The 23892-nt window shown below is 40.4% G+C and overlaps 1 protein-coding gene across 1 annotated transcript; it reads left to right on the plus strand.

Moving 5' to 3' along the window:
* Nucleotides 1-2098: 2098 nt before the first annotated feature.
* On the plus strand, nucleotides 2099-22021 carry LOC115370441 (uncharacterized). The gene is made up of 9 exons (XM_030067464.1): nucleotides 2099-2583; nucleotides 11602-11770; nucleotides 13239-13321; nucleotides 16256-16350; nucleotides 16936-17170; nucleotides 17421-17536; nucleotides 18564-18675; nucleotides 18997-19198; nucleotides 21934-22021. Exons 2-9 carry the CDS (start codon nucleotides 11661-11663, stop codon nucleotides 22019-22021), a joined length of 1041 nt encoding a protein of 346 aa, XP_029923324.1. The 5' UTR covers nucleotides 2099-2583; nucleotides 11602-11660.
* The last annotated feature ends 1871 nt before the right edge of the window (nucleotides 22022-23892 follow it).

The following is a 23892-nucleotide window of genomic DNA, read 5'->3' on the forward strand; positions in this document are numbered from 1 at the left end:
TACTTAAGGCAGACAGGGGGGAAACCACTTTTCTTCTACAGAGAACCATGGCCTTGGGCACCAAATAAATTATCCTTTTTAGCTGCTTTAGCACCAAATAATTTATCCTTTAGACGTTACGTAGGTGCTGATGCTCATCCTGACCACTGTTCCCAATATTAATCATGCAAGTAGATCCTGTGTCTCTTGATCAAATTTCATGTTTAGAAATCATGAGGGATTTTGTGTCAACTACGCTGGCTCAGCATATTATAGCTAAATCACTGCTCTGAAGATGCAGTGGTATTTCTCTTGTTGTTGTTGTTTGTTTTGTTCATTTAGATTGGCATGATTTGAGACTGAACCTGAAATTTAACTCACCTGAATAACTAAGGAGCTAAAGCTTATTTGTTGTTTCTTTTTTTTTTTTCTTTTTTTTAGTGAATACTTGAAGGGAAACTGTTACTTTGATGTTGAAATTAAGCTTTCAACACTTGTTTGGTGGCAATTGTGAGTTGCTGCAGTTATGAACTATGTTACTGCAAAAATAATAATGTCACAGCACTTTCAGGCCATGCTGCCCACACCTAACCCTGCCTATATTACAAAAAAAAAAGAGCATGAAGGCTAGTTCCTACTAACCTTTGATATTAGAGTAAGAGGGTAAGAATGAACTTTCTTGTCCCCAAGGGAATTTGTCTTGGGCAAAGTGCTCCATTCCATCGCTTCACAAAAATATGTAAAACACCATCACAGAAACTGTTACATCTCATAAAACATCCTAAAAAACACAGAGTACATTCGAAATCTTCTTCCTGATGGGAGGATTTTGTAAGCAGAAAACAGTGGATGTGTAGAGTCTGAAGAGATTTTTGTTGCTTGTTTCATGACTGATTGTTTTGAGAGCTTTTCCATGCCAGTTATCTTCATCGCTGTTCTGTACAATGCTAACCAACCTGTTTTTCAGTTTTACTGTTAGGTTACCAAACCAGATCTTGATTCCACATTTGATGATGCTTCCTTGAATAACTTTATAGAAAAGTGTGATCGGCCTGATCTGGTTGCTAAGACCATAAAGCCTCAGTCTCTGCTGCAGTTTGTTGCACAGGTTGCCAATGTCTGTTTTCCAGCAGAGAAGGTTATCTATATGTGGCCACCTGATTGACATTGTGGTCTTTAACAACCACTGGTTTGTGTGCAGTTACTTGCCTCAGGTGAAGAACCATATGATATTAGGCTTTGTGTAAAAGAATCCAGCTTGGTTTGTTGCATGTTACGCCCCCAAAACACTCCAAGAGACTAAGTACCACCTTTTTGACTCATGTACCTTGCGATCCTCTTTACCACTGTTAAAATCACAAAAGTGGACTTGGACACACCCTAAATACACTTGCCCCATGCTGTTCAGACAATGTGCATGCATCGTTAAAATAGCCCCGAGTGTTACAATAATACAATACTTCCATGATGTTACACCATAAAACCAAAGTGTTGACAAGGGGAGGATGTGGTTATCAGTTTGGCCAGTTTAGTGGTGTGGTTTAAATAGACTAAAAAAAAAGATATGTACCATTTACTTCAACTTCTGTTACAATCTGCAAAGGTTATTTGTCAGTTCAACTGACTTTTTGTCCAGCCTAACTTTGAGATCCATACATGGGGTTCCTGCTCTCTATGTTAAAATGTTTTCTGTGAATTTTTTGTATTTCTTTTTAAGTGGTAGCCTGTGTATAGGCCTCTATATATAGTGCGTCTACTGTTTTTGCATTGTTGTACTGCTTACAGGTTGATTTGGGATGACAGAGTGAAAACTATATCTATATCTATCGATCGATCGATCTATCTATATATATCTATATAGATATATATAGATAGATCGATCAATAGATATACATATGAATGTATGTATGTTTGTGTGTGTGTGTGTGTGTGTGTGTGTGTGTGTGTGTGTGTGTTTACAGTGTGTGTCAGTGAAAATAAATGAATAAACCTGAATTCAAACTCTCATGTGTCAGCATGAAGAATTGGGAATGAAGGTGAATGTCAAGAACAGCAAAAGTAGTTACGGTTACCAACATAATTGTGGTCATTCCAGAAATGTTGTGATGCTGATAATTAGCAACATCATTATTATTATTAAGAGGTATAACTAGAAATGAATGCATACTAAAAAAAAAAAAAAACCTGCAGTGTCTACATAAATTATAAATTGTCAGTACTGCATAATCAGAATCAGAATCATGCACTTGTAATACATTTTCAGGAAATGACTAGGTTTCATTGAAATTGTCTTTGATTGTTATATTACAGATGCCTGTGGAAAACTAATTAAATAATTTGTTGTAAACATTTTTTACTGCTAAGTACAAACAAATAAACCGGAAAATATAGTTTCCCCCACTGATGCAGGACATTATGGCAGCTATAGGATGTATGACATATTACCTCACTGACGTAATGTGAACAAGAAAGTGAATATTCTTGTTTTTCCAGCAGCGTTCATTTGCTCATTAGTTCTGTCCATGTTGCACTGCACTCTCTCTCACTGACAAACCTGCAGCTCAAAGCGGTACAGGCGCACCTCTTGGCTTCTCGTCATCACCAGTGAGTAGAAAGCCTCTCAAAAGGAAATTTTATACCTTATTTACTCAAGTCACATTTATTTATATAGCAATTTTAAAAACAACAGGAGTTGCTTTACAGTAAGTATGCATGATTAAAATAATAACACATAAAAGGCAAAACTAAAATGGAAATAAATCAATGAATAAAATACAAAATCTAAATCCAAAGTGATAAAATAAGAAGTTAAGTTAAGAGAGACTGAATAAACCCAAAAATAGATTAAAATGCAGTAAGAGGACGTTGAAGCCAAGTTAAGAGTGGATTTTACAAAAACCACTGAGCAAAGTCAGACTCAACTAATAAGACAAAAAAGTGGGTCTTTAAATTTGATTTAAAATTGGCAATGTTGGCCTTTTAAAAAAATATATATTAATAACATTTTAAAAACAATTCTGTGTTTCGCTGATGGCCAATGCAAGTAAGCCAGAACAAGAACAGGAGCAATTTACAAGCACTTTTGAGACTAATGCTGAAGTTCTGAGAGTCTGTTAAAACATAAAGCTAAAAATAAAGGTCATCACTCAGTAACCATGTTTCCTCTAAATCATTGTCAGTCCTTGGTCATTGCCACATTCCCATTTCACTATAAGGACTATATTTTCACCTTTTGAATGAATTTTTGTTTTGGGGATATTATAGTGCACACACTGAATGAATGAATGGACTGTGTTGGGCTGTGATGTTTGTGTTGTATTTGGATGATGTGATGTTGTTGCTCTTCTTTTCCTCTCATTTTGCCCCTTCCCTTTCTCCAAGTCCTCCTTTTTTTTCTCCTTTTTTGATTTTTCTTTTAATGTGACTGTGATGAGCATGACGCCTTACCTGACATCTGATTCCACTTCATTCATTTTGCTCAAGGAAATAAATGATTGATACCTATTGTTTCTGAAAGGCAGGTTAGCCTTGGCTACATACTCGGAAAAGAAGCCACCCAGTACTGAGAGACTGAGCGTGTCTGTAGGAAATTCCTATTAGCAGTTGACAGGTGCTAAGTCCCGCCACCCTTAGTTACCATTGGTAGATCGGACAGGGTTCACGTGCTCAACCACAGAGAAAGTAAAATTCAGTGATAACAACGCTGCATCCTATTGCAAATGACGAAGCATGAAAAAGCACACGATCCCATGACATTTGGTCTTTTTCATTTGATGTGCTGTTTTTATACAAAGCCATCATAGTTTCGCTGTGCGTTATCTGTGTGTTTCGCTGTTTCAGTCGACTGTCATGTCATTTCCACATCCAAGCGCATGATCCAATTCTGGATGTTGGGTTTGGGTTTGGGTCGTGTCGGCAATCACATCAACAAATTCTGTAATGTCAATGACTGACTAAGTGCATAGCTTTAGCTTTTCACTGGGCAGTTATGCTTGCAACATTATAGACTGACTGGAGGTCAGACGACAGACAAAGTAGTGAACTTCAACAAAAAACATATCCCCGCCTGACGTAGCCATTGACATGCTGTTTTCACTCCTTTGTGTGTGTGTGTGTGTGTGTGTGTGTGTGTGTGTGTGTGTGTGTGTGTGTGTGTGCGTGCATCTACTGTCTGCATCTAATCTCAGAAACTACCAGGTCTAAAATGTTCTGTGCAGCAATCTGTGTGCGTCACCATTTCTATAGTAAGGAGTGTCAACTGTCATCACAGGTAGCTATATGAAGAATGAGACTGGAATTGCATTGTCATAACTTTAAAGAGCTGCAGTTATGAAAACATGCCAGCCAGAGCAGATCATACCTTTGTTCCATACGTTTGTTTGACTTGCTTGCTTCTTGTTTTTCTGTTACATTCAAGTTCATGTCACAAAAAGGGGAAGAACAGGATTTTGTTGGATTCGTTTGAAAAGATTCTGTACTTGTTTTACTTGGTTAGACCGCCCACCTCCAAAAGCAGCTGTAGTTCTGAATTTTAAATAAAATGTAAAAAAAAAAAAAAAAAACTTTTTCCCTTTCTTTGTTCAGGTCGTGTGATAGTGTGTTATGTTAGGAATACACATTCATACTTTACACATTTCGATACCTGTGTGTGTGTGTGTGTTTGTGTGTGTGTGTATGTGTATGTGTGTGTGTGTGTGTGTGTGTGTGTGTGTGTGGGTGGGTGGGTGTGGATGTGTTTGCTACATGTATGACAAAACTTTATTGCAAACTGCTGCCCTGCAAGAGTTTTGCAAGATTTGTTTGCCCACTGGAGTGTGTGTGTGTGCGTGCATGCGTGCATGCGTGTCTGTGTGTCAGTCAACATTTTTTCAAGACTGAGTTACTGATGATAGATGAGGTGGGTTTTCTTTGTTTTTTTTTTTTTTTGTATGTAAAGCATGACTTGTGAACTTGAGGCGTGACAGGACCAAGAACATGCATGTCTCGCTGTGGATTATCTGATAGAACAGACAAATTCAGATATGTTGTAGAGCTGGATTTCTTTTCAACAACAAAATGGTACTGTTGATCCTGCTGGTATGGAACTGCCCAGTCAGCAGTTCAGAAACACTGCATCACTTGTCGACTAAGGAGACAGTGGATTTTCATACGACTGTCAATGTTTTTTCTGTTTTTGTCTTTTAGAAGTGGGAGAGCATATCATTGTGCTCCCTCTTTGTTCTTCCCTAGTCCAAGCTGAAAGTCCCTGTCAAATCAGTTCTTGACTGTGATTCACAAAATACAGTCGACTTTTGAGGCGTAGCCTTGTAGCTCACCCACATGCTGCTTGGTGCACAGACACCCAGCGAATCACGCTGACGGTGTCCGTGTGTTTGTGCTTGGTGCGACAATATCACAGCATCATGTTTAACATGATTGTCTCATCTTTAATACCACAATCCAAATCTTATCCATAATGTTACCTACTATTGCACGAACATGATAGCAGCCGCCTATGCATGGAAAGGCAGATTTCAAACCACTGTAAAAAATAATAAAAAAAAAAAATCAGTCATCACAACAAAAATCTGAAAATACACATATTGCATCTAGACAGCATGGAGATGTTGGTGATTTATTTTTAACAATGATTTATTTGCTCCATAAGTAAAAAACTGTTTAAGTGTTAAGTATACAAAGGTTTCTTTGGTATTGGGGCTACATTTTGATGAAAGTTGCAAAGCTGTAGCACATATGGTTGATTTATTATCAATTTTCAAAGCTTTGAAATTTAGAGGCTTGCTGTAGCACCACCATCAGGACTATTGGCTTGTGTTGGCAGCTGAGGAAATCTGGCATGGGACTGGACCTTTGTGCAAAGTTTGGTGAGTTTTCAGACCTGGGAATGTTGCACAAGCTGAGGTTTGAACTCACAATCTTCGACGCCAAGGACTGGCCTCTATCTCACTGAGCTAAAATTCACATGTAGCTTCACAAACTGACTAAGCAAATCACTGACATGCAGGACAGCAGCCATCCATGCATGGAAAGGCAGATTTTAAACAGCTGTCAAAAATTCAGTTATTAAGACAAAAATCTGAAAATACACATATTGCATCTAGACAGCATGGAGATGTTGGTAATTTGTTTGTAACAATGATTGATTTGCTCCATAAGTGGAAAACTGATGTTTAAAATGACATTCTTGCATTGACTCCAATTTTTCACATGAGAGCAAAATTCAAAATGCTGTCAAAAATTCAGTTTTTGAGATAAAATTCTGAAATTTGCCACACATCATCTACCATGACTCTAGAATTTTGTCATTTCTTTTCATGAACATTGAAGATTTATTTACCAAGAATTTGCAGGTATATGTTTACAGTACCGTTTTACAGTCAAACATTTTGATGCACTGTAGGCTAAATTTTTGATAATCAAAAATCTGTGTGGATCGTTTGTGTAGGACAGTCTGAAGATGCTCTGTAGCAAGTTTCGTGACACTGGAGCAAAAATTGTGGGAGAAGTTTTACAGTTTTTGAAAAAAATAGAGTGATGATTTCCTAATTTTTAATAAATTTAAATGAACAAAATTATTGGGGCTACAGTTTGATGAAAGTTGCAAAGCTGTAGCATGCATGGTTGATTTGTTATGAATTTTGAAAGTTTTGAACTTTAGAGGCTTGCTGTAGCGCCACCATCAGGACTATAGGCTTGAGTTTGCAGATCCATGGGCAAGAAACTGGTTTGAAACTAAGCATTTGAATTTTTGATTTTTGATTACTGTGTGGAAATGCCGCTCCATCAGAAACATCTGTAAATGCACAGTAGGGCAATGCTAGAGACTATTTATTAAATTATCTTAGCGCTAACAGCATTTAGTTATTATCACCTTAATATAATAATAGTATAATAAGTTATAAGTTCAAAAGTTATGGGCCAAAATGAAATGTTTGCCATTATAGCACCACCATGAGGTCAACTGATGCTTTGTTATTGTTTGTTTGTTTCTTACTTTGCGTAAGTGGTGGGTGTCATTTCCAAGCTGTAAATTTGGTGGATGTACAGTACAGGCCAAAAGTTTGGACACACCTTCTCATTCAATGCGTTTTCTTTATTTTCATGACTATTTACATTGTAGATTCTAACTGAAGGCATCAAAACTATGAATGAACACATGTGGAGTTATGTACTTAACAAAAAAAGGTGAAATAACTGAAAACATGTTTTATATTCTAGTTTCTTCAAAATAGCCACCCTTTGCTCTGATTACTGCTTTGCACACTCTTGGCATTCTCTCCATGAGCTTCAAGAGGTAGTCACCTGAAATGGTTTTCACTTCACAGGTGTGCCTTATCAGGGTTAATTAGTGGAAGTTCTTGCTTTATCAATGGGCTTGGGACCATCAGTTGTGTTGTGCAGAAGTCAGGTTACTACACAGCCGACAGCCCTATTGGACAACTGTTAAAATTCATATTATGGCAAGAACCAATCAGCTAACTAAAGAAAAACGAGTGGCCATCATTACTTTAAGAAATGAAGGTCAGTCAGTCCGGAAAATTGCAAAAACTTTAAATGTGTCCCCAAAGTGGAGTGGCAAAAACCATCAAGCGCTACAACGAAACTGGCACACATGAGGACCGACCCAGGAAAGGAAGACCAAGGGCTCTAGTTTCGCAGACCTGGTGAGGCACGGGCGCAGCGCAGCTGCGCTGCGCCAACTGGGTGTGTCCAAGTGGATTTTGCAAGTTTGGCACGCCGTGCGCCTTGGCGCAACTACTGCGCCGTTCCTCCTACCGGCGCAAGGGAGGAGAGAAGGCGTGGTGTGGGTTTGACACAGCCGATTCACTTTAAACCAATCAAATGAGCCCCTGTCCTCGCCTTTAAAATGCGCTGCGCGAAGGCGTAGTGGTAGTCTACACATTTGACATGGATGAAGAGAGCAGCCGCATCACACACGCACTGAGGCCAGTCTTGGATGCTGCAATGTTGCTGGAGCTACCTGCCATCCATCTGTCCACCCATCCATCTAACCACCCGTCCATCCATGCATCTATCCTTAAATGTGTCTTCCTGAGTCCCCTGTCTTTCCATTACCTGCCTGCCTCGCATCTCTTTTTTTCCAGCTCTGTCACCGTCTGTTAAAGTTATTGATTTTTACGAGCAAATATAAATTTTACTGTGAAGCCCCCATTTTTAATGAATGTTTTTACCTCAAAGGATAATCCTCGCCATATTCATATAAACAGCCTACATGTTTGTTTTACAACTTTCGACTCCATCACTTACTGATGCAACAACACACTAGAGATTAAAACAAAATCCGGTTCATGAAAGATTTTACATTCGCTGTTCTAAACGCTCAGTGTCTGGCAAGGAACCGATGCATTTTACATTTTCTATATGTGTGGAATCAGGGTTTCCGTTAGAAAAAATTGGCACAGGACAACTTGACCGGCAGGTTTTCAATTTACCGGACAAATGTTTGAAATTCCGGTCAAATATTGTCTGAATTTACTGAGCTTAAAATTATATGCAGGCTATATAAGAATGATATCAAGGCATGTCAATTTATAGCGTAATCTTTTTATTGAAAAGCAGGCTGTATCAAATAAAATTAGTGCCATCAATTGACTCACGTGCGTAACGTCTAAAATAAATAAATAAATATTGCACAAGCCTGTGCTCTTTTAACATGAACATTGCATACAATTGCAAACAATTGCAACTACAATTTGCAAACAAAAAAACGGGCTCATATCATTTTAATAACGCGGCGTGCTGCCAACTTGAAATCAAATAGATGCAATAAAAACTTAATTCATCAGCTGAATTAAAATCAAAAGTCTCAAGTGTCTCTCCGCAACTTGCAATGCGCATCAGTCTTGTGACCTTGTTCTCCCCCAGGCGACTTCGCTGCTGTTTTGATCCGGTTCTGCAGAAAAAACCCTCTCTCTCCCTCTGGTACACCGGAGACAGGGATCACGCAGTCTATTTTTTTTTTTTTTTTTAATTATAAATAAAATTACGTGGAAATTGACTGTTTTAATAAAATTGTGAATATTTTCACCGGACATTTAAAAATTACCGGACTTTGGCAGATTTTACCAGTCATAGTCCGGTGATTACCGGATAACGAAAACCCAGAGTGGAATATTTAAATATATATGGAAGAAAAACTGTGTAGTTAACAGGGGCAGCGCCAGACACCATAACTGGAAAAAAGACATCACTGTATGGGACACATTGTTTGACTGACAGGTGATCAGGTTGGGTTTCCATTACGCTGCCAAACGGTGCCAATCTCCTTTGATCTGGCATCAGTTGTGACGGGACAGTCGATATGGAGATACGTTTATGTGCTGACTGATATTATAGCATTGAATAGTGGTTTCTGTGGGTATTTATTGCATTGTTAATGTGCCTGACATTCTGGAAACCTGCCTGTGAGGTTGTGGTGACGTGTGCGCACTGCCCGCCTGTCAGCCAAACTTCCACTGCGCCGGCCACGCTGCGCCTTGCGCCGAAAGTAGACGTGGTTTCAGGAGGCGAGCTTTTGGCGCACCTCGGCGAAGCCTTTTGGCACGAAACTGTCACTGCGCCAAGCTGAATCTGTCGACACCTCCCCCTGCTGCGCCGCCACTCCCATCTCGGCGCAGATCCGTCTGCGAAACTTGGAAACCGTTCGCCTCGCGCGCTGCGCTGGTCGAAACTAGCTCTGCGCGGGGTGCGCCTCACTGCGCCACCCTGCGCTGCGCCGGGAAACTAGAGCCCCAAGAGTCACCTCTGCTTCTAAGGACAAGTTCATCCGAGTCACCAGCCTCAGAAATGGCAAGTTAACAGCAGCTCAGATCAGAGAGCAGATAAATGCCACACAGAGTTCTAGCAGCAGACCCATCTCTAGAACAACTGTTAAGAGGAGACTGCGCCAATCAGGCCTTCATGGTCAAATAGCTGCTAGGAAACCACTGCTAAGGAGAGGCAACAAGCAGAAGAGATTTGTTTGGGCCAAGAAACACAAGGAATGGACATTAGACCAGTGGAAATCTGTGCTTTGGTCTGATGAGTCCAAATTTGAGATCTTTGGTTCCAACCGCCGTGTCTTTGTGAGACGTAGAAAAGGTGAACGGATGGATTCCACATGCCTGGTTCCCACTGTGAAGCATGGAGGAGGAGGTGTGATGGTGTGGGGGTGTTTTGCTGGTGACACTGTTGGGGATTTATTCAAAATTGAAGGCACACTGAACCAGCATGGCTACCACAGCATCCTGCAAGAGTGTGCAAAGCAGTAATCAGAGCAAAGGGTGGCTATTTTGAAGAAACTAGAATATAAAACATGTTATCAGTTATTTCACCTTTTTTGTAAGCACATAACTCCACACTCCACACACTCTTTGTTGGATGATGTGTGTGTCCGTGTCTACTGTGTGTTTTATATATTTCTACCTGTCATGTTCTTTGTGATTCAGACACCAGGGCAGCAGCCAGTCATGCCTCCCAAAAACCATTCCACTCTTTGACCAAAAGCTGAAATATTTTAATTTTTTTTACATTTCGCTCTGATGCTAAGCTCTCAATGTTAAGATGTTATGCAGGATTCAGTGTAACAAGAGTTTTTGGTTTGCATTCCATGGGGCAGTTGTGGAATACTTGGTTGTTTGACAAAATATGAAAATGGGCACGCTTCTTTGGAAACAGCCAGCCAATCTCGTCAACTTTCAGTAAAGATTTTATTTTTTACGTTTAAAGGATGCCCTCCTCCCTTCTGTGATTGTTTAATTCGACCTAGTAGCAGAAAATGAAATCAAATTGTGATTTCAACATGCACACTGATGACCCATCCAATGCGCTTTCTTGTGATTTCAGTTTTAAAATACTGACATTTTCAACCCCAACATATAACACTGCTCATATCTTTGATTTAATTGCCACCCAAGGCATGAATGTGTCAATCTTGCAGGTAAAATTATTTATAGACATGGTGTTTCCTTTCTCGGTTATGCTGATGGCACACAGTTGTATGTCCCCATTACACTTACTGACCTCAGTGTGCTGAGTTGCTGTAAGAAACTGGATGTCCAAATATTCCCTTTAATTGAACTCAACCAGAAATGAATTTCTTGTTATTGACTCCAGCAACACAAATACTCAGATACTGCCATCTACTGGGTATATTAAGCCTGTTGCTAGAAATATTGGCATAGATATATGCCTGGATTACAGAAACAACAAACTATAGATTGGCTACAAACAGCACAGAACTCAGCTGGAAGGCTTTCAACTTGAGGAAACAGGTTTGAACGCATCATCCAGGTTTTAGCTTGTTTACACTGGCTTCCAGACCGTTTTAGAATTCCTTTCAATTGCTTACAAGGCATTACATGGTCTGCTTCCTCAGTGTATCTCACATCTTTTATCCCCACACGACCCTGCTCTTCTTTCCTCTCATTTGTTCCTCATTTGTTCCCTGGTAACTACTCAAAATTTTCTGTGCCTTATTGTAAAGTGTTATCCGATTTGTCGAAATATATTAAACTAAACTGACACCTGGAGACTTCTCTATGTTATGCAGTATCCACTGTAAGCTATACTGCATACTACACCAGAAAGAAAAGACAAGACATTTTCACTTCCTTTGTCCAGGTTTTCTTAACTGCTCTTGGGAGCCGAATCTGAACTGAAAACAACAGAAATCGGCCATCATGAATTTCATAGGCTGGCACCATAAGGCGATAAGGAGCTTGAGGCGGCTGGTCTACGTGAGCCCTGTCATCACCATCCTCTGTCTCGTTCTGCTGTACTCATCTGACAGGTTGGTAACATTATAAATCAGATGGAGTTTCAGTATCAAAATATATCATACATCTCCAAAGTTGCATTTCTTATTACATATTCAATTCTTTCTGTATCTCACAATGTGATGTTCAGTGTATGGGTAACACTATTTTTTTTTTTAAATGAAGCTTATGAAAAAAAAACACACAAACTTTTTAAGCTGACCTTGGAATTAGTATAAAATACGTCCTAGAGGGCTCAACTGACAAAATCAATCAAACTTTGCAGTTTGCTATAAGCCTTAATTTATTCCTTATTTACTATGCTCATTTTCAAAAAGACATACACGATGATAATGATACCATGCTAAGAATGGCAATATACATCAGTGTGGCTGCAGGTCACAATTTCTGGTGAAGCAGAAGCCATTCCCTGAGGTCCAATTTTATTTATCACAAACCATTGATGAATGTCAATCTTTCACTTTTGTCATTGGCATTATTATTGGTATTATTTTACTTTTTACACTAAAAAAAAAAAAAAAACTACCTTTTTATCTCTTTTTCTATACTGGGAATCTATTGAGTCATTGCTAGTTGCTAGTTATTAAACAACTTTTTGATATCTTATGTCATTTTTGAGAAATCATGGTTGAAGTTGAACTGTTTTTCTATCCTGGTTCAAGACCCACAAATTACACATTCACTTTTTCTGCTTGAGAGATATTGCGATCCATTCCACCTCACATTTCTGCTTTGTTGCTGTTTAATATTAAAATCCTTTTTTCATTCATTGGCATTCTTGCCAATGTTCTTGCTCCTTCTGCTATTCATACTTTAAAGCAAGAAATAATTTGGTGTATTAAGCAATTAAATGACATTTCTAGTCATTTTGGGTTAAGTTCGGCTTCACTTGCTGCCTTAATGAAACCACCTTTGATACGCGTTACAAAAGCAAAAATCTGAGCCTGGTCTCACTAGGGTCACTGTTAGGAGAAAAACAAAAAACTCACAGATTTCCTTGTTACTAAATCCTGTAGTATAAGAAAACTATTTTTCTGAGTTTTTTTTTTTTTTTCTTAATCTCAGAGAATATCCAAGTTTTTCTCTCATAATTTTATTAATTTAATCTTGTGAATCATTTTTTCTCAGAATATTACCCCCTCCTCTGGCTGCATAATTTTTTCTCTCCTTACAGTGACCCCAATACTCCTTCGTATGCAGAAGATTATGATATAGTCACGAAAATGTAATCTTTAGATTCAAGTCCACAGACACAAATTCGTTATTTTTTTGTAACAGAATGACTTTAAATATACTGTTTTTCAGTTGGAAGTGTATTTTGTGCCTGTACCCCACATCGTGAGGTAGTATAAAGAGCCACAAAGTCGGCATTAGGACAAAGGTGGGGTGGTGGAAGTATCCATCAACACAGTTTTCACTCAGGCAACTCAGTTTCCTGTCCAAGGCTGAACTGATAATTTCACTATTCTTGTGTACCCACAGTGCTACCAAAATCTGGAGCAGGACCAGCCAGGCTGGAGTCCAAGGGCAACCCAAAAAATCAGCTTGTGGCCCAGTGCGACAAGGTGAACCATCCTCACTCTACATTTTCAGGATGTTGCATGTTGAGTGCTACTTTGCCATCCAAGCATGCTTGGAAAAGGGCTAAGTACTATTTTTTTTAGCACTGGGAGAACGTTCACAACAGTCTAAGGGCTGGAATATACTTGGTGCTGACAACGCGTGTGCGTACGCATCATGGCTGCCATGCGTATCTTGCGTATCTTGCGTATGTTGCGATTTGACGCGTAGGCCGCTCACTTTGACGCGAGGTAAGGTGAAGAGTGTGCGAGATGCAGTATGGACATAACCGCTAGAGGCGCTCGTGCAAACATGGAAACAGAGGGTGACAGCAAGCCTCTCTGGCGACACACAAGCAAGCCTCTACTCCAACACACACACCAAGCCAATAACATCGGCTTGGTGTGTGTGTTGGAGTGCTGAATGTACGGAGCAATTAGGGATAGCAGCTTGTCAAATGCCGACGGAAATATTCCCGGTGTTTCTCCTCGTCAACCGCGTGCATCGGCAGAACAAGGAAAACAAATTCCCCGTTTGTTCTACAGGTTTGATTGAGGGGCCGCACATACCACCTCCGATGGCGACGTTGTTTTTTTTTTTCTGACGCAATCTTAACAGAAGCAAAATGATGAGTTCTTCCTCCTCAAGCGTATCCATGTTTGTTGACAATACCGGCATGCGATATCCGGGCAATACCGACTTTTCTGCGATTTCCGGGTCTGATTGCTGCTGTCTGCTCCTAGTGGAGACCTCCAGTATGTGTTTTGGACACATTGTGCTGCAGCAAGTGTGTGGACTCACGAAGCACACTGTGCACGCGTACGTTTGGTCTAGCAGCAAGCAAGCTATATTCCGGCCTTAAAGCATGCAAATAATATGCATGCCTTACTTAACAATGAACACATAACATGACATAAAGAAGCTGGTGCAGCATTAAGAGTTCAGCTTAACTCTGTAATCCTTAAATAAATCCATTTTGTTCCCCAAACCCTCCTTCACTTTTTTCTGCTTGAGCTTATTGCCTCTACACAATTCTAGGCTCCTCAGCAAGTTACTTATGTGTTGTAAATGTACTCTAAAATGTACTATAATGTACTATAAAATAAATGCAGGCTCAGAAGATGGAAACAAATGTATCTCTCCAAAGTGAATAGACTATAATAAATATGTGCTTTGGAACCATGTGTATATGATGGTTTAACCATAATTTATTATATCACTATAGTGTCACTTGAGCCCTGCCCTGACTGAAATTTCGCCATTCAGGCATTCAAGCGTAACCCACAGCCTGACATTTAGAGCACTTTGTCAGCCCAACAAGCCCAACAAGCCCAACAAGTTATGATCCTTATTCATAAATTGGGTTTGAATCTAACCTCAAGCTATTTGCCAAGCCTTTCCTGTGTCTCTCTACTGTTACTGTCAAATAAAGCAGAAATGCCAAAAAAAAACCTGAAAAATCTTAATAATGTATATTTTAATCCTCTTCTTGAGATGATCTTGAATCCACATCTTTGACAACTGGCTAAATCTACTAAATGAGTATCTTATTAAGTGAAGTTCTACATCACTCTTTTGGCATGAACACTCATACCACTGCAGCAGCTGCCTCCCCAGCTGCCTCTCCAGCCGCCCCGGGAAAGCAGGTTTCAGCTGCAGCCACCAGATAATAAAAAGACAAAATGCAGACTGTAAACGTGTTTTATTCTAGGAAGGGGGGGGGGGGGGGGGGGGGGGGGGGTCTGTCACCTCATTTTTTTAAGTTCTGCAGAGTGACGACTACAGGTGGGCAAGCCACCACAAACTCTGATCAATTAGAGTTCACTCCACACACGCGCGCACAGAGTGGGAATCAAAATAGGAAGTACAGTAGACCAAACCACTATGTAGTGAAAGGGGGGTGCTTTTGTCTTTTTGTCAAAGCAATTGATAAACAACTCTCTCCCTCCACAGGACTTGGTTCTATGTGTCTAGCCACCATGGTACTTTAGTTATGGTATTTGGTACGGGCCCAAACTAAGTTTTGGGGACTTCCCAAGGTCCAATCATCTTGGAAGCAAAATCAACTCAGCACCCCCAAAAACATTGCCATGGTGATGTTATTTTCTCTTTTGCACTTACAGTTTTGCTGTAGAAGTTTTATGGTACTTGGAGGGCCACAAAGTGCCTATACTTATTGAACATTTTTTGACCAAAAGTGGTCATTCTTTAAAATATATCTTTGAAAATATGTCATTTATAAAAATAATGATTCATACACAAGTATGAATTTTACATGAAACATTCCTCCCACAAAAATGTGTTTCTATAATGCAAAACAAGGACATTTAAAACCAAAGTGATCTGAGTGGAAAATGAGATGAAAAAAGTTTAAAAGGCAGATTATACCCTGAATCCTTTCAAATGGAGTGATTTGGTCAAATTATGCCAAAGTATTTCAGAAGTCAAACATCAAAACAAACCAAAACAAATGCAAAACAAAACAAAAAAAACGGAATGTCTCATAAGATGTTATGAGACAGACATCACCTCCCACCTGTCACCTGTTTCAAGGGACGACAAAAACAATTCCAGTGGACAAGCAATTTTGGGTCTTGCCTTTGTGAGGATCACAGTTTAATGAATTTTCACATGATGTCGCTGTGTGAATGGACAATGGAATGGAGAAGGCAGAATGGAGAAAGCAATAGTTCTTGCTGTGTCCAATCATCCAGGTATCAACTGAACTTCATCTGACTACAAAAATCAACAGAAGAGATAACCTGCATGGTTGGAAATTAGCTGGTGAAGATAATATCAGCATAATAACACGGGTGAACACCTTTCCCCTCCACTACTTGCCTGTGTATGACACAGGGATGTTTAACCATGTGGTGTCCTCTTCTTCCATCTCTTTTCATCAACTCTACTCCCTTCTCCTCTCACACAATGCTCTTCAGATCCTCATGGAGAAAAGGCACCTCTAGTGCTAGTCAATGGGACTCACACACTGCTGGTGTCAGCTTACCTGGAGCACCGTACAGGAAAAAGAGAGGTCAGTGAAGACAATAGAGGAAAAGCCACGAGCACCACTGCTAACACCAGCATTGCTAGTGTTAGCAATTCTACTCCTTGTGCAGCTCAGTGGGTGGAGCAAGGCACTAATGGTCCCAGGTTAGGGGTTCAGTATCCACTGGCACCACATAAACTGTTGCAGTCATGGCACTGTAAGTAAGGTTCACTGGATATAAATTAGTTCTTGAAGTTAAAGCCCTTCAGAATTGCTTTACTAACAGACATATATTTGATAGCAATTGTATTTTCTTTAGAAATCAAATATTCAGCCACCTATTGTCTTGCCAACTAATTAGGTCAGGGTTCTGGTGACAGCAGGGTAATTACAGCAGCTCAGATGTCCTTTTCCCCCTTTTCCCCATTTTCCCCACTTCATGTCTTGGGTTTTTCCCTGTGGTCTTCTCCCAGTGGGTCCAAACATATTGCATCCTTAGCAGGTGCCTGAACCTCCTCAACTCTCAGGGTGGAGGACCAAATTTCAGCACCAAGGTCTCCAGAACTGCTGATCTCGTAACCCTATATAAATCAAAGGAACTGACCTTATTTTTGTCTTGTCATCCTTCAGGTCCGTGTCATTGCTGTGGTGTTGAGAAGTGAGAGGGTAGCTTATCGCTGCCACCTCTGTTGCGAGGGACATAACATCTCTACACCACTCCACATCTCTGAGGGCCATGCCAGCATCCACTGGGACCACTTTGGCTTCCGGTATGGGACAGCAGACATCATGTGCCCTATTCCCCCAGCGTGCGAGACCCCCTCTCATGTCACTGTGACCTCTGCTGTTGCAGCTGCTTCTGAAGGTGCTAAACCAGAAAGTTTAAGGATTAAAACAAAAAATTAAAAACATAAGTTGTGTGTTGAATGGCGTTAACCACAGTTGCAGGAATGTGTGGAGTTATAAATTTTAATTATTAAAATTGTTGAGGAGACTGTAACCAAAAATCAAACTACAAATACACAAGTACTTGTTCCCTCTGCTTTGACCTTAATGCTAATTTTGGTGAAACTGACCTTTATCTCTGGGTCTTTTCTTTGGTCTGTTTGATACAGGTAAGGATCCACCACTGTTTTTGGAGGTGTTGAACCAGGAGGAAAGGAAGGACTCATTCCCACACAACTTCACTCTCTGCATGTCCACTATGTTTGACTTCACCAATTTGCTTCAGGTACCATTATAACCATGACAAAACACATTACTGTTGTCTTATTTCTATTTTTATGTTCTATTTCATACAGTCTGTACCTTTTAGCAAACTATATGGCTTGTCCCTCCTCCAGTCATATCAACAACCCCTCTCACTGAATATTTGCATAAGCTCAACCAATTAATTAATAAAAATAAACCAACAAAGCTCAACCAATCACATGCATATCCCAGCACACTTCACCCTGATATAGTGGACCAGATTTGGGTTCAGTTTGGGAAGGCAGGAGTGGACTATTTGTCAAAAGATGCAACACCTATTGCCTGTTGTAGTTCTCCCTGTCACCCAAGGACACCGTTTCATGCTACAAAGCAAAATGGTTGGGGAAAGAGAGCAAGACCCTGTGTGCTGTTTATTTACCTCTACCCTCTCTTTCTTACAAGATCTCTGGGAGAAGCAGCTGGGACTCTTTGGCTCACTACCAGTTCCGGTACACTCCTGTGCCACTTTACTGCTGCTGCTGACCTGCAGTCTGTCATAACTGATCACATTCTGTAGCAATTGTGGTCTTTTCTAATCTCACTGTTTTTGCTGTTGTTGGTCTTCATGTCTCCACTTCATTAACGTTACCTATGTCATAATCTATATATAAGCTTCTTAGAAAAAAGAATCACCCCTTTGTGTGCTGGGCCACGCATTTGAGCAAGGTCGTTGAGGAGGCACAAGCCATGGAGTGTGCTAAAGAGCTCCACCTGTGCTAATGGAACTACATTTACAATATTGTAACCTCAGTTTTGGTACATGGTAGGAACTATGGACACTATCCATAGTTGAATAGTGTCCATAGTTTTCCACTGACATGATACAGGTGTTGGTACTGGGCTGGTGCTAAGTTTGACTATTCTCTACCCTCCATGACTGAATATTTACAAGAATCTAATGTCAGAGCACTAAGTACCATAATTGTGGCTGCTTGTACTTTAGTTAATTGAAGGAAGTGAACAGTAAAACACCTCTGGCTAAGTGAGGGGTTCACATTACCTTTCAGCTGGTCCAGAGTATGGAAATGCTGCAGCTTCTGGGGGTGAGCAGAGTGGTCATCTATAAGACCAGCTGTGACGCAGACACACAGAGGCTACTGGACTACTACACAGACAAAGGTGAAGGATTGTGTTCATGTGTGTGTGCGTGTGTGTGTGTGTGTGTTTGGGGGGTGGGAGGTGGGATGGGGAGGACCATCAGGGATACACACCAGATTTAAGATGCAGTGATTGGGGACTTTTGTCCATTTGGGGTCAAAAGCCAGACAAAACAGGTCAAAATACTTAACTTGCAAAAAATACCTTGAGTGGCGACCGGGTTCACAGCAACAAAAGCACTTCTTACTTTACCAGTCAGCAAGGCAATTATTCAGATTATGTCTGAGACGCTACTTAAGAATGAAAATTGATTACTTTTGTAATCCTCTGTCTCTCTCACAGGTTTTATTGAGGTGATTCCCTGGTCAATGTCCAATCATCTTAAAGTGTCTAAGAGTTGGAAGCCTGAAATCGCTCCTGGTGACCTTCACTACTACGGCCAGCTCCCTGCTCTCAATGACTGTGTCTACAGATACATGTACCAGTCCAGATATGTGGCAATGCATGATGTGGACGAGCTCATTCTGCCCCAGTCAGTGGACAGGTACTGTTCCTGTTATGTGAATAGATACATGAAAACCACCATTTAAAAAATTCTTCCTTTAACTTTTCACAATGATGTCTGATGAGAAAATAAAACTCACCGTGCTAATGCTAAATGTTAAATTTCAGAGGCGCTCCACTACTCTGGCAGGTAAAAAAATGAATACTAATGATTAAAAACAATATAATCAAAATCCCTCTGTTTGAGAAACCCACCTCATAATGTTCAACATTCAAGAACCACAGAAACTGTATAAAGCAAATGTTTTCCCTAAGACCATTTTTCAGCAGAGACCATTTCACCCTGCCCAGTTTCAGGCAATTCAAGTCATATGCTGCCTTTAGGAAAAAACAAATTTTGACGTCTCTATTAATGGAATAATTAATGGAAAGAATGGAAATCAATGGCTGGAGAAAAAGTAGAAAAATTGATATCAGAGTTCTAAAACATGATGTGTTGCTTTGGGAAAAGATTAGCAGAAACATGAATACCCCTTTTCTAGGGCCGGAGTGGGACACATTTTCAGCCCTGGAGTTTCATGCCTCAGACCGGCCCACTTTAGATCATGGCCTATTATTATTAAAATCATGTATTTATAACCTTACATGTTAAGTCTACAATAGCGCACTGTTCTGTAAAGCCTTGGAATTCAGTGTATTTTTCTAAAATATTTCCAATTCAGTGCAAGTAAGGGTTGCTTCACAATGTAGATTTATTTCAACATGACTGCACATCTCCAACATTATTCTTTACACATCCTTTTCAACAATATCAGAATCTATATTCTGTTCAAATAAGTGTTCACAGATATCCAAACCTTAAAAATGTGGGCCTTGTGTATTTACTATCTTACTTTTAATGATAAAAAAATATAACGGGTCACTACTGTCGTTTGGGCATAGAAAGTGGTTGTATTGGAACTAATTCACACACTCTGTTAGAACAGCTCACCTGTTCCTTCCATACTGACAGGAGCAATCCCCTCATCACTACTGGTTCCTAGCTCTGCTTCTGACACCAAATCACATTTTAAAAATTGTCATAATTCTCAGCACAAATCTCCCCTTTTTACAAAGCCTTCTGATCAATTCAGGTCAGTTTCATTAATGTAGTGCTGAATCATCTAGCATCTCAGGACACTTTTCGTATAGAGCAGGTCTACACCATACTCTTCATTATATTAATTATAATAATATTCACTCAATGAGCAATCCTACCTGCCCACTCTGGACTTGTGGGCTCATGTCTGGTGCTTGGTGCTGGATCTTGCTTCTGACTCTGAGGGGCTACAAGACAAAGTTTCCCAGTTATGTGGCGTTGCATCATACTATTATTTAAATTATATAAGGTTATGTTATATGTCACAATGCCACACAATTCATTGACTTGATAATTAATTAACTTGAACGGTGGTTTGCAGGCAAAGTTCAACATCTTGCCTTACCCGTTTCATCGTCCTCATTTGTCGTTTCAAACCGCGAGCTCGGTTTAGTGAAAAAGTTGCCAATTTTAGCAGATTTGGCTGCGTCTGTTTCCAGAGCTTTCCTCTTTTTAATTCTTGCCTTCTCTGCGCCATCCTTGCTCTTTCTATTTTCCATCTTTCAAACACCACTGACCGAGTGCACGGACGTGTTACGTCAGGGTGCGTCTGCAAAAAAAAAAAAAAAAAAGCTGCCAGTGGAGGCGGAGGCGGCCCAGGGACAGCGGTAAGCAGCATATGTGATAAACCCATTGCTATGACTGGACTGAACACCAGCCCCAAAAAAATAAAAAATAAAAAAAGTGAACACTGGCCCTCGCGGCCCAAACATCAGACCAGCCCACCGGGAATTGTCCCAGTCCTCCCGATTAGCCACTCCCGGCCTGCCCTTTTCCACCAAAGCGGTTCTAGGGCTGGTTCAGAGCCGGTGCCTGACTTAGCACCCGTTCTTTGGTTTTCCACCGCCCAAGCACGGGCCAAACTGGTTCCAAATCGGTTCCAGGCAAGCACCAACTTCGAGCAGGGGCTAAACAGGAGCCAGAGAAAGAACCGATGACGCGACCCACCACGTCATTGGTGGGCAGGGTTACAGACCCAAACGGGGACAGTAAACGCTATAAATGCATAGCTAAACGTAGTCACCGTTCGTTCCGACCACGAATACAACGGTTGGCCAGCAAAAATTGTGTTTTTCGCCTCTGGACCGCAATGTAGGCTTGTAAAGACACGAGCAGTATTTGCATCGCTACGATCGGTCGTCCATTTGTTGTCCATGTTTGTTATTGTGATTCCAAGCGGCTCGCACACCCACATGATCACGTTTTACACTGACATAATGATGTGGCTCTGACTTGGCTCCGCTTGGCTCTTGGTCGATGGAAAAGCAAACCAGTTTTTTGTTGGAACCAGTTAAGCGCCGGCTCTAGCACCAGCACCGAACTAGCACCAGGTGCTTTTTGGTGGAAAAGGGGCAGAAGTGTATAGATTTGTGTATAGACTGTGGTATGGACCTTTAATACAAAATAATCCTTTAAATCAAAATAGTGCCTTCTGACAGAATTTAAGTTACTTTTTTCGTAATCCTGAGAAACCAAAAGAAAGAAAAACTGCTGATTTACTAAAATAAATAAATAAATAAATAAAATAAATCCACTTCATTTCCAGTTGGAATGACTTGATGCCCCTGCTGGAGCAGAAATATGGTGCTGACAAGTGCTACAAGTTTGAGAACTACATGTTTCCTCACACCTTCAAGCTGCCTCCTCCAGTCTCTGAAACTCATCATCGCCTGCGAGACAAGGAAAACCCCACCTGGCAAGGCATATCTGGGGTCAACATCCTGAAACACCTGTACCATGAACCATACACCAACTTAGTGCGCAGCAACTTCAAGGTCATTATCAACCCCAGAGCTGTAATCGAAACCTCCGTCCACGGACCGTTGAGCTCATATGCGAGCTGCGTTTGGGTCGACAACAGCTTAGCACGCATGTACCATACAAGGTAAGCTATGTGCTGTGTATGTAAAATATTTCTTCAGCAAATTATATGAGAAAGCTATACCCAGTATCAAAAATGGTGTGAGTCATTAAGCACTTGGATCATAGCATCCTTACTACAGCTCACAAGTCCTACGCACCAGTAAAATTGCAGCTGCAATTAAAGCACCTTAAAAAAAGGCACACAGACATGAAATTTCATCAGTACAGTCTTTGTGAATAATACGACCACCAACAATTTTACACCAGAACTGGGATACTATAGCTAAAATGTAAAGTTGTTTTCAGGTCACTGGATCAGTTGACACCAAATGCTCCACACTGAGATCGTCACTGTTGCCTTAAACAATGGTGTCAGCAATCTCCATTTTTTTTCCCAAATTGAAGTCATTAAAAATGGACCTGAAGCATAAACATCATAGGCAGGTCATCTGATAATGATTGAACCTCACATAGGGGGGCGACCATCATGTTCAAACTTTGTGCTCTGGCAATTGTGGTGCCATGCCATTAGTCCAACAGCTCGTTATTTCAACTCCAATAGCCCAAAAAATGTCCTACTGGACTGAATGGCCTGTCCCCTTCATCACTCACTCCCAACCAATTGTGACAAAACAGCAGGACACAGTTCTGATTGGCTTGTTTTTGGGATGACATTATTGCCAACAGAGAACCTGGTGAAAAGTACCAGCACCATCTGTTATCATCATATAAATGACATCTTAGACTGATAATCCCTGCCAAACATAAAAGCCTGTTTTCTGTAACTACATGTCTTTAGACAGTACAGAACTGTTGTATTCCTGTTTTTTTTTTTTTTTTTCCAGGCCTCCAATGCAGACCGGCCTGACACCAGACAAACTGATCTTTGATGGCCGAGTGCTCGGATACAGTGCCCGCCTCATCCAGGCTGTCAACACCGTGCTCAGAGAGGCTGGACTCATTCAAAAGGACAGCATCTAATAGCTGGTGTGTGTGTGTGTGTGCGTGCGTGTGTGCGTGTGTGTGTGTGTGAGACAAGGAAAATTATTCAAAATGCCGAATCATCACTCTATATCTCTACACTATAAGAAAGTAAGGGAAATGGTTTTTGGAAAATACTTACATCATTATCACATAACACAACTCTTTCACCTGCCAAAACACTGCATTTTCTATTGAAATGATAAATTAATTGTCAATATTACATAATCATTCATATGTACTGGTAATAGATTTTCAGGAAATGGCTTGGTTTCGTTCCAGTTGTTAATATTGTTGTTGTTCATTGTTAATATGTTACTGACGCATGGTGAAAACGAAATAAATGATTTTGCATAAATAAATGTCAAAATGATTATAATTGCCCAATTCAGTTAGCATATCAAAATGAATTTTCTGTATAGTAAGTATACACAAATAAAGAGGAAAATACTGTTTGTTTACCCTACTGATACATGACATCATGACAGCTACAGCAGCAAAAATTACATCACACTTCTTTGCTTTTATTTATGAACCAGTTTGCTGAGACAATGATATCAGTCAATTATCCCACTCATCTATGATAAAACGGATATTATACATCCATGAACAATACCCAGCAGGGCCAGAACCCATCACCCAGTCGGACCATTATCTCACCGCTGAATGGACGATATCAGTTATTAACCAGCCATCATACTGCCCAGTTTAAACTGTTTTTTGCACTTTCCAGGACATCATTTTCCAGTTTA

This window comes from Myripristis murdjan, chromosome 13 (genome assembly GCF_902150065.1).
Source record: "Myripristis murdjan chromosome 13, fMyrMur1.1, whole genome shotgun sequence".
Taxonomy (NCBI): Eukaryota; Metazoa; Chordata; class Actinopteri; order Holocentriformes; family Holocentridae; genus Myripristis; species Myripristis murdjan.

Coding starts and splice junctions, on each gene's coding strand:
- LOC115370441 (XM_030067464.1), top strand. CDS start 11,661: ATGAATTTCATAGGCTGGCACCATAAGGCGATAAGGAGCTTGAGGCGG. Junction 11,771..13,238: donor CTGCTGTACTCATCTGACAG/GTTGGTAACATT, acceptor GTGTACCCACAG/TGCTACCAAAATCTGGAGCA. Junction 13,322..16,255: donor TTGTGGCCCAGTGCGACAAG/GTGAACCATCCT, acceptor AATGCTCTTCAG/ATCCTCATGGAGAAAAGGCA.